The sequence below is a fragment of the Polyodon spathula genome, chromosome 9, assembly GCF_017654505.1.
Source record: "Polyodon spathula isolate WHYD16114869_AA chromosome 9, ASM1765450v1, whole genome shotgun sequence".
NCBI classification, from domain to species: domain Eukaryota; kingdom Metazoa; phylum Chordata; class Actinopteri; order Acipenseriformes; family Polyodontidae; genus Polyodon; species Polyodon spathula.
In genome coordinates, this window is record NC_054542.1 from 5806032 (window position 1) to 5817383 (window position 11352).

At 38.2% G+C, this 11352-nt stretch overlaps 1 protein-coding gene across 1 annotated transcript; it reads left to right on the forward strand.

Annotated features, from left to right (window-relative positions):
• The first annotated feature begins 3095 nt into the window (after positions 1-3095).
• Positions 3096-4076, forward strand: LOC121321237 (olfactory receptor 52D1-like). The gene has a single exon (XM_041260136.1). It carries the CDS (start codon positions 3096-3098, stop codon positions 4074-4076), a length of 981 nt encoding a protein of 326 aa, XP_041116070.1.
• The last annotated feature ends 7276 nt before the right edge of the window (positions 4077-11352 follow it).

Consider the following 11352-nt stretch of genomic DNA (forward strand, 5'->3'; position numbering starts at 1 on the left):
TAAACCGTACCACCAATCCATCACTCAGTGGGTAGAGTGGGGTGGTCCTGGTCTTCTTAATTCCCAGGCACTGGCACATCTCCACAAAGACCCAGAACTCAAAGTTGCACCCCTGGTCTGCATGGAGCTCCTGGGGGAGAATCCCTCCAGCAGTGCTTCAGTGACCGTCTCCACCTCCTGGTCTGGAAAAGAGTATGCCTCTGGCCATGTGAAACAGTTGAGGGCCACCAAGACGAACCAGTTCCCCTTTTGCGAATATGGAAAGGGGCCCAAGACATCCACGACGACGCTTTCCATGGGACCACCGACCTGGTACTGCTGGAGAGGGGTGTGCGATCGGCCCAGGGGTCCTTTCTGGGCAGTGCAGGTGTTGCAGTGCTGACAGTGGTCCACAACATCCCATCTGCACTGTCCACAGTAGAAGGACTGGCAGAGCCGCCACAGCATCGTCACCCCAAAAGTGTCCGGTGCCTGGGGTTACATGATGGGAGTCGAGCACCTCCCGGTACACTGCCTGGGGGACCACTACCTGCCACCTCACCTTCATTGTCGCTGGCTCCTTCCATTGGCGCTGGAGGACTCCATTCCTCAGGGCCAGTCCAGACCACTGCGAACACAGACCGCAGGTGGCAGTGGAGTGCCGAGCTGCTTCCTCCCAGGGGGGCTTCTGCTGGTCCTCCAGCCACTGTATCACGGACACAGGTCCAGGTCGTCTTCCTGGAGCCTCCTCCATTCAACTCTTCACCGGTACCACCACACAGCATATCCCCTCCTCCCCTCTGGACCATGCAGCCTCTCTCTCCTCCTTCCTGCTGCAGTGCGCACAGCCCTCAGTGTCTATAGTTTCACTTGTATTTTGTTCATTTCTGTGTTTTGTGTAAATGATTTGAGAGCCAGACGCTCCATCTGAGACATGCTGCCAACCGAGGTTTAAGTATAGGAGACCAGAATGAGTTTAGACTAGAAGAAATACTGCTGCAAGTGCTGCATTGGCAGTGTTAGCAAAGGGATCCACAACCAGCATAGGTGTGGGTTAGTGCACACTCGGACTTGTTACAAGAGATGTTTAATTAAAAATATAATATATATATATATATATATATATATATATATATATATATATATATATATATATATATATATATATATATATATATTATATATATATATATATATATATGACATATACCCTGTTTCATGTAACTGTCACTTGACAGTGTGCTGTTACGTCCTAACCATTGAATTGTCACTGGTACTGTGGGTGTGACAGGATGACACTGAGTGGTGACGTCAGGCCAGATGCCCGAAGAACAACAGACAGGTACTGCAGTTGCAAAAGATGCACTGTGCGCTGTTTATTAAACAAAAATAAATAAAACAAACACTGCTCACATTGCAAAAATAAAAGGTCAAACAAAAAAAAAATGTATCGAACACAAATATACAAATATAGGTCAGGCTGGGCAATCGCCTTCACTGTTCCTATATCTTACTTTTTTAACATTTCTCTCTTTCACTCCTCGAGGCTGAGGGGTTTAACTAGCTAGTAATTATTCTATTACCTTTCGGCCATAATCTGCACAAGTTTATAAATTATGTTTGACTGCCAGCTAGTTTAACAACGCACTAGCCGACAGCCACACATTACTACAAGGTTTTAAAAACAAACACACGGCTCTCACCGTCATAAATACAATAACACAAACACATGCCGTTCATTGACATTTATACAAATACATAATAAACAAAAATACATAAATCATAATACAAAACACAACATAAACTGCAAGGGACAGAGGGGGAAACCCCGTTCTAAAAATAAACACTGTACAGCACTGCTCGTCCTTTTACAACATGATATATTGCAAATGTTGAATTCACTTCAACAGGAGGTGAGACTGACTAATTTCATTGGAAAGAGAACTGTACAAGACGAAAGGCCCACAAGAAGCATTTCACTGACCCTTGTGCTCCCACAGTGTAACATATAGTATGACTTGGCTGCTTTGCTCAGCGTGTGGAAAGTGGCTCAACAGTGTAAGCATTACAGAGTTATTTATTGAAGCAGGTACAAAGAAAAAAAGGTGTTTTAAACATTCTGATCTCATAACATGTACTTAAGGGGAACATTAAGCATTGGGCATCTGAGCTCCAATTAAGAAGCAGAATGAATCACCAATAAGCCACACCACTGGGGAATAGGAATGGGATTTAAAGGCAGTTGTTGTCAAGAGTCGACTAACAGTGTAGTCAAACTGAAGAGTGAAGAAGAGATTCCTTTTTACATAGTGTGAGTATTATTAATGCACATCCAATAATGTAAATTGATTGGAATGTGTAAGCTGTTTATGCAATGTGGGCAATAAATAAAAAAAAAACATATATAAACATTTACATTACATGTAAAATATAATCTAAACAGCTGCTGGTTTGCACATGATACTAACTATTATAGCCATGGGGCAGCATACCATGGTACAATTACAACTGTAGTAGAGGACAAGGTCAAGCAAGTGTAGTGAATTACCGAGAGGTATGGTAAGGGGAGGTACAATGGATGGTAAACCACATTAAAGCATGGTAAGTATAATTATGGGGAAAATGTAATGTTACAAGCTAAGAAAAAAATAAAGATCTTGAATTGAATTGTTTTATTAGTTTGTAAAATGTGCAGGAATTTTTGTTTTGTTCTTCCTTTATAAAAAAATAGAAGTTATTTAAAGACTGGAGTAAATGCTTGAAATATGTCCATTTACAGTGGTGGCAGCCTTAGGATATATTTGAAAAGAAAATAAATATCACACTTTCTACCTTACATTATTAAATGTGGTGGTGTTTTACTAAAATAAAGTGTTTGGCTTTGTAAAAAAAGAAATCGTTTTTTTTAATATATATATATATAATATGTATATATATAGATAGATAGATAGATAGATAGATAGATAGATAGAGAGAGAGAGAGAGATAGATAGATAGATAGATAGATAGATAGATAGATAGATAGATAGATAGATAGATAGATAGATATGAAGCTATAATGTTATTTTGTTTTACAGGTATCAGGCATGTTTAAAGCCAACAGCACTGGAATCACAATGCAAGAAAAACCAGTAGGAAACCATTCTTACACTGACTTCATTTTTGCTGGATTTCCGGGATTTTCTGAATACAAGCCTTATCTTTTCATCCCTTTCTTTTTCATGTTTCTAGTGGCTGTAGTTGGTAATGCTGTAATCATTTTTGTAATCAAAACACAACCAAATTTACATTCTCCCATGTACTTATTAATCTTTGCCATAGCAATTGTGGATCTAAGTTTACCAATGACATTTGTACCTAATATGTTACTTAACCTTGTATTGAACCTAAATGGCATTTCTCTGGGTGGTTGTCTTGCCCAAATGTTTTCTGTCCATTTGATTTGCTCCTTTGAATCAACCATACTTCTGGTGATGGCTTGGGATCGTTATGTTGCCATATGTAACCCATTGCGCTATAATGATTACATAAATAGTTCTACTTTCTATAAGCTATCTGTTGCATTCCTGATAAGAAGTGGATTATTAATTTCTCTCATTGTCATCCTTGCTAGTACTCTTTCATTCTGTTTTTCAAATGTTATTGAACATTTCTATTGTGAACACATGGCATTAGTTGGTTTGGCTTGTGGGGAAACAACGAAGAACAGCATAATGGGACTAGTGGCCATTTTCTTTATGCCAGGTGTCGACCTTTTGTGCATCTGCTATTCATATATTAACATTTTCTTTGCAGTGCTTAAATCTGCATCAGGAAAAGCTCGTCAAAAAGCAGTCCATACCTGCGGCACTCATTTGATTGTCATTTTTGTGACATATCTCTTATCTATGTGTTCATATCTTGCATATAGAATCAGGAACTCCATGGCCCCCGACACTCATATTCTAATAAGTGTATTGTACCTCCTTTTTCCATGTTGTTTCAATCCAATTATTTATGGTGTCAGGACAAAAGAGATAAGGGAACACATTTTGAAAATGGTTAAGGGAAAGAAAATAGACCCAGAAAACATTAAGGTAGTAAGTATAACAAGGTAACACATTAAAGGAGAAGGGACACTATTATTGTTTTAACCAATGTGTATAAGACCCAGAAAAAAAGAACCTGGTTTCTGGTATGTGTGAGTCATCCTGAAGTAGAAATTGAACGTGCAAATACTGTGCTGGAGCTCCTTCATGTGAGTACAAGTGAAGCAAGTGTACCTATTGCCACCTCCCACCCACAGACAGACGCAGGCTCTACACAGCGCAGACTGCAGACTGAATCACTCCTTAATCTGAAATGAAAGAGATGCACAATTGCTTGAACACGTATAATCTGTGTAGTGTCACTGGTGGTCAGTACTACAATACCTAGTCTGAAGATTGGCTTAAACAGTGTGTGCCAACAAAGAGTACTTACTTCTTAAAGACATTGATGTTCAAATTTGTTTCTGTCCCCCAAAGACCCCTAAACCACTAAAAAACAAAACAAAACAATAAACCTGTGTCTTGACATCAATTTTATCATAAACAGGGTTCTTTTTTGGCTCTGATACTACATGGAAACATAAACTGAAGACACAATAATATAACCTTTTAGCATTTGAACCTTTTACAGTTTCTATTTTGTCTTCTTTTTTTGTTTTTCTTAAGCCAGAACTTAGTTTTAGATTTTACTGTGTATTCCTTATAGTTTTGAAGAAAAAACAACACTCCTAATGTTTGATCTTTGTCAATTCTTATTCAAGTATCAGATTTCTAAACTGATTTATTAACAAATATATGTATGAAAGCAATGTATGAAACCAATATCACAGTTTCTGTTCAGTATTTACAAAAACAGTTATTTAAATGTGCTATGTTTCTCAATAAAGTGCAAATGACTTATCGAAGTCAATGTAAAACGTTTGCACATTTGTAAATCTGTTCATTTGTACTATAACAAATCCCCATTATAATTCACAGATAAATACACAGACATTAGTGGGCCACAAATCCAGTACTCAGACTCTTTTTCTGAAATGTAAAGTAGCCTTTATCCCTTCTCTGTCCTTCTCACACTCAAACTGAACAGACTGCATCCCACCTTCTAACTGTATAAACATATATATATATATATAATATTATATATATATATATATATATATATATATATATATATATATATATATATATATATATATATATATAAATACAAAACAAAACAAAACAAAACAAAACAAAACAAAACAAAACAAAACAAAACAAACTTTGAGTTACAAAATGTTAAAGTGCATTGATCCACAGGTCGATACAAACCCTCCGAGGGCCATGGCAGATCAAGCATGCAGCTCGAGTCCACACATGTGTGCAACATAAGCAACAAAATTTGAGAAAATTTCCCCACAAAGATAGTAACTCCAAAAAAACCTGACGCTGTGGGGACATCCCCACTTTGTAAAACACCTTTTTGAGAACTAAATATGCCTTTAAAAAAAAAAATGAACGTCCCAAAATATTTAGTTTTTTGTTGAATTTCACCCTGTGTGGAGTTATGTCTGACTGGTGTTAGAAACAGTAAATAAAAATATAGTTAGAGTCAATGAGAAGTCCCCACAAGTATAGGAATACAAACGTGTGTGTGTGTGTGTGTGTGTGTCTCTCTCTCTCCCTGTCTCCCCCTCAGTTTGCTGTCCTCAGTAATCTTCTATCTTGCCTTTGCGTTGCTGTCTCCAGCTAGCACCATTGCTCTAAAGGGGCAGGATCTTTCCCAGATCCTCTCGTCAGAGTGTAAGGCTGGGGGTTGCTTCCAAATAAGAGCTAATTTCCTTGAGCTACATGCCTTGGTTTATTTATTGGCCCGGTAGGTGGCGTATTTGTCAAGATTGCTACAATATTTTATTAGTCTGGGGCCGGGAAAGTGTATGGCACTGTTATATACACAGTATCCCTTGAGGTAGATTCAATCAGAAAATACAATACCACTTTGTGACCTGAATTATTTCTCTGTTTATGTTTATTAAATCAAACTTGAATACATAAGAGGATACTCCCCAAACAAGTTACAAAACCTTTTCGAAAATACATGCAAATGGGTTTTCATGAGAAAGCTTTCTCACAAGTATAATAGTAACTCAGCATCTTACATGTTAAATGTTTTTTTAAAAATAGCAGAACAACCAAAAATCATAGCAGTCAAGGCACATCTCGTTGCAAAGAAAATGTTTTTGAGGGGGAAAAGGAATAACACATTTCTCATTCAGTTGTCTTACATTTGTGATAAATGGATAATATTCTGTGGGGCATCTCTGCACTTATTGAACTGATTACTCATGAAAGTATTTTGCATGTTTTTCAAGATGGGATGTTTATTCAGGGATACCACAATATTGAAAGAGGAAGAAGCGTTAGTGAGATAAAAACAAGGTAAATGCTCTACCCTCAGCCATTCTGCATTCTGTAGCAATCTGAATGCATGTTGGGTTATTAATTAACAGTGAACAGTGTTCATTCTTCTTGGCTGTTGTGCAAACTTGAGTGACATCTTCCTGCATTTATCATCTTTTCATACAGTAAACAATTGAAATTAAAATACAGACATTGTAAGAAAGGGATTTGCTTATTCTATAAATCATTAAGGAAGTTGAACCAGAAATATAGAAAAAAAGTAAATTTACAGTATAATTGTAAATCTCGAAAAACTACTCACTTCTAAATCTTTTGTAGTCATTTTTGTATAACTTTAGTATAAATACATGTTAATTTGGATTCATATGTTGTTTCTTTCTGACTTTATGTGAACAAAAAGAAATAAAAGCTCCCGTTTTCTCATTGGAAATAGTGATATTTCAAAATATCACTGTCCTGGTCACAAAAGCAAAGTTTGTGGGGAATAATAGCCATTTTCTATACTTTTGAGGCATAAGCAATTAGGAAATAACACTTACTACCCAGGAACAAAAATTGTGTTACATAGTGTTATTAATCTCACAGGACAATTGTAAATTAAAACGATTGATACAGTTTACTACTGACTATTTGAGAATTTTAAACAACATGTATGTCATAAAAAATAAATTAAAAAATTAAAAAAAACATCCAAAATGTATTTAAAGTGAAGAGTTAGCCATGGGTTTTACTGAAGATGTAGCAGTTATGCTTTGCAATAAGGTTCGATGGCAGGGGACCAGGTATACTAGCTACAGCTAATGAGCTGTTGCTCTATAGTCACAGCAGAGTTGATTAACCACAAGTTCCACCTGCTGGACACGCACACACTGTGCTGATGGATTGCTAGCGGCCACAGCTGGACCAATTACCTGAAGTTGTTCTTCTACTATTCAGATGCGTACATTTATTCCCCATCGCACAAAGTCTCCTAAATGAACAAAAAGCCAGCATGGAATTAAATGATGCCAAACCAGCAGAAAAGACTTTGTTTTCTTGCTTTTTTATTTCTTGCTGCTGTAATAAAATATAGTAATAATATAGCAATAATAGTGCCCAAAACTCGAAATCCACTGTTAGTTTAAATTGAAATGACATGTATATCTCAAGGGTTCTGTCCTGGTTAAACAGATAGGTGAGTGAAAAGGCACACCTAGTATGAACAGAGTTGAATCGCCCAGTTATCTGCAGTGGCACTTCCAGAACAGCAGAAACAATAAAAACTGATATACCATTTCTCCTGCCTCAGCCTTTAATATCTCATTTCATATCAGTGAAGATACTTGCATGGTACAGTAAGGGCCCTGACAGGGTATTTGCTCAAGATCTTGCAGCTCAACAAGTATGGTGCTTAAATATAGTAGTTCTGTCTATTTTTTTAACGCACTGCATCTCTTGTTAATAGCTGTCCACGCTTCAACATGGAGCAACTGCAATATATAAATGTTGAAAGAAAAATAAAAATCTATATTCCATGTCAGCTTATTATTATTATTATTATTATTTATTATTATTATTATTATTATTATATTATTAATAATAATAATAATAATAATAATAATAATAATAATAATATAATAATAATAATAGTTGTTTTGCTGCTGTGATTATTCAAAAAGTTCCCCATTTAATCACTCGTCACGGGTACCAATACATTGTATGCCATTTACTTTATTTTTATTGGGATTTGTTTGCACAACCTTTGCTTACTCAGTTGAAAACTGGCATCCCTTGTTATTGCTCATCATTTGCCATTAAGTGCTGTATCTCACAAGGACAAAAAAACAAACAGAGTGCATCCTCACTGGATAAAATAAATTAGCCATGGACATCATCTGGTCCCAAGATAAAAACACAGTTGCTCATTATTATCACCAACGCCAATTAAACCAGTTTCTAGTCAATAGCTTTAATTGGTCACTCAAGGTTTCAGTTTATTTTCCAAAGTAAGTGTAGCAATTAGCAAGATGAAAACACACACACATTGGAAAATCAGGCGCGGCAGGTTGTTTTAGTCTTCAAAGCAAAGCTACAGTTAGAAATTAAATGACAGAAATATTGGTTTTCCTTCAAGTACAATACTGAGATGCTCAATTTGTTGTGAACCAATCTAGGCTCCAATTCCTCCTACACTAGTTCTTTGATAATTACATTAATGTAACTGCAATTCCTGTATGTCCTCCACGAATTAAAGCTGTACTGCCTAGAAAGAAAAAAAAAACAACAACAACATGTTAGTCCCATACTGTACAGCCTCAACCTTCAATGACCCGGTGCTTCAGTACCACAGCACACACATAGCCCTTGGTACTTAGGTATCTCGGTGTGCACAAGTGCTCAGTGCATACGGCACACGGTGCCCAGCGCCAAAGCGTCACTGCACAGTGCACGGTGCACGTAGTGCTCTCGGAAGCTGTTCTTGGTATGCACGGTGCACGTGGTGCACATGGTGCATGGTACCCACTGCTACAGCACTAGTGCATGCACAGTATGCTGTGTGCACGGTGCTTGAGAAGCACGATGCTTGGCCACTGCCACAGAATTAGCTCAAGAGCTCACAGTGCTGCACAGTACATGGTGTACACAATGTACGATACTCAGTGCACATGGAGCTCGGTAGGCAGGTGTCTAGTACCTAGGTGCACATAGCTCCCTTGGGTACTCGGTGCACGAGGTGTCTCGTTGCCCTCTGCCTGTAGATGGTGCTCCACTCCGCTGTAGGCTACACACTGCCCCGGTCGTGTGACTGCACGTAGTCCAGGCTAGACACCCCTGTCCAGTTGCTGTGATCAAGACTGTATGAAATAGCTCTCTCTCAAGTTTTCTGGGGACCCTGCAATTTCATTGCTGGAAGACCTACATCACTTTGTGATTGCAGTCTGCTTTCTAACCTTAATTGCAATTGCAGTTTAAAAAAGAAAAAAAAAAGAAAAAGAGACACGTGATCCTCCACTGGACCCCGGCTCTGCCACACCCCACTGTGGAGTTGACTCTGCCTGCTCAGCCCGCCATCTTGGTGCGCTTAAAAATTCTAGTTCACCCTCGTTGCTGTGGTATCTGTTGTATTACTCTCACAGCCTTTGCACGGCCAGCCCTGAGAGATCCCACTGCGCACTTCATCTGTCACAGGGCACGGACCCCAGGACACCCGTTCTCTCAGCAGTGTCTGTCACATTGGATTGTGTACACAGTCTCGACTGCATATAATAGTGCTGGCTTGCCCCCATGTGGTAGGGTAGACGCACACACCACTAGAGGGTTGGCTACATCTTGGGCCCTCTTCAGAGGGGCCTTGCGGTCCGATATTTATACTGCGGCTAGCTGGGCTACGCCGCATACTTTATCCTGGTTCTACCGCCTTAATGTGGTAGATCCTGCCCTGTCTTAGTTAGGCACAAGGGTCCTTGAGGGTATAAGTTCACACTGCTAACCCCCTCATATGCTGCCATTCCTTCTACCTTGCAATGGCTCCGATAAACATTATCCCATACATAATGTCATTGGTGGTTCATCTTCGAATTGAAAGGGAACGTTAGGTTATTTACCATAACTCTGGTTCTCTGAAAGAAAAGACGACCACCAACCGCGAGGTCACATCAGTTGCCCTCATGGGAAAAAGAGAAATGGCTTCCTTGGGATGACAGTTTTATCCCCTCGGTGGGCGGGACCGAGTGCATCATCCCAGGAAGGGGTCTATCAGCAGCTCTAGTATAGAGAGCTCAGCGATACCTATCCAATGGGCAGGCATATCCCATACATAATGTCATTGGTGGTCGTCTTCTCTTTCAAGGAACCCAGGTTATGGTAAGTAAATGGTTGTGTTAATCAAAACACAAAACACAGAATATTCCTTATTAAACACATAATCAGAATTATTAAACAAGTAATCCATAACATTCTTTATTTTATTTGATGTATAATAAATGACTGAGCTGTCAATTTGCTGAGCATACTGCTACAGTTCTGTAAAAATGTGAATACAAAATAGCAAACCCAGGATGATTAAACAACGCTATTGTTGCTGACAGACTAAGAATGAAAGCTGAAAACTGGGACAATCCCAGTTTTCCTGGGAGGTCTTGTAACCATATTGATATTATTATTATTTAGCTTGGATTACTGAGAATATCAAATTCTGGGGCTACTTGGGGATGTCTGTCTCTTCAGCTATCCATCCAGCTGTTCACTCTTACATGTTTGCATATACGGTATGTGGAGAAACGCTTTTCAAATGATGGTTAAACATTCCATTTCCAGTCCTTATTCCATACTATTCTGTACATGCTGTTGATATAAGTCATAGTCATTAACTCTGCCACCATACATATAGCTCTAATTTAGAATTTACAGCTGTGGTGCATGTTATCAACTTGTTATAAAAGATATCATTTAATGGAACTAATTAGGCTATTTTTCTGCTTGAAACTATACTTATTTGTATTGAAAGTCTTAGTCGCCCTGTAGTTAAAGATAAAAAACAAAATTTGTTGATGTAAAAAAGTTTCACTTAACTGTTGCTGATGCTAACTGAACAGTAAATTCATAAATGAACTATGAATAATAAGGTTTTGTTCTAAAAAGTTTAGTTTGTGGACTAAACTGAAATAGTTTGTCTATAACTTTGTAAGGGATGAAACTAAACTAACTAGCTTAGTTTTAGTTTGTAAGTCATATAGTGTCTCTGACTATACATTTTTGTCATAATCGTGAGATGAATAAAAATGTCACAGATGTATTTTATATACACGCAGAACATGAAGGGGCAAAAGATAACACTGAGGGCCCCTTTCTCAACGATGCTTATGACCACTCTTTAACAGAGTATATGTGGTTGGCTGTTTTATCTATATAATGGGCATAACATTGCCGTTATTGTGTTGTTTAGGGTGAAAACCACATTGGCATG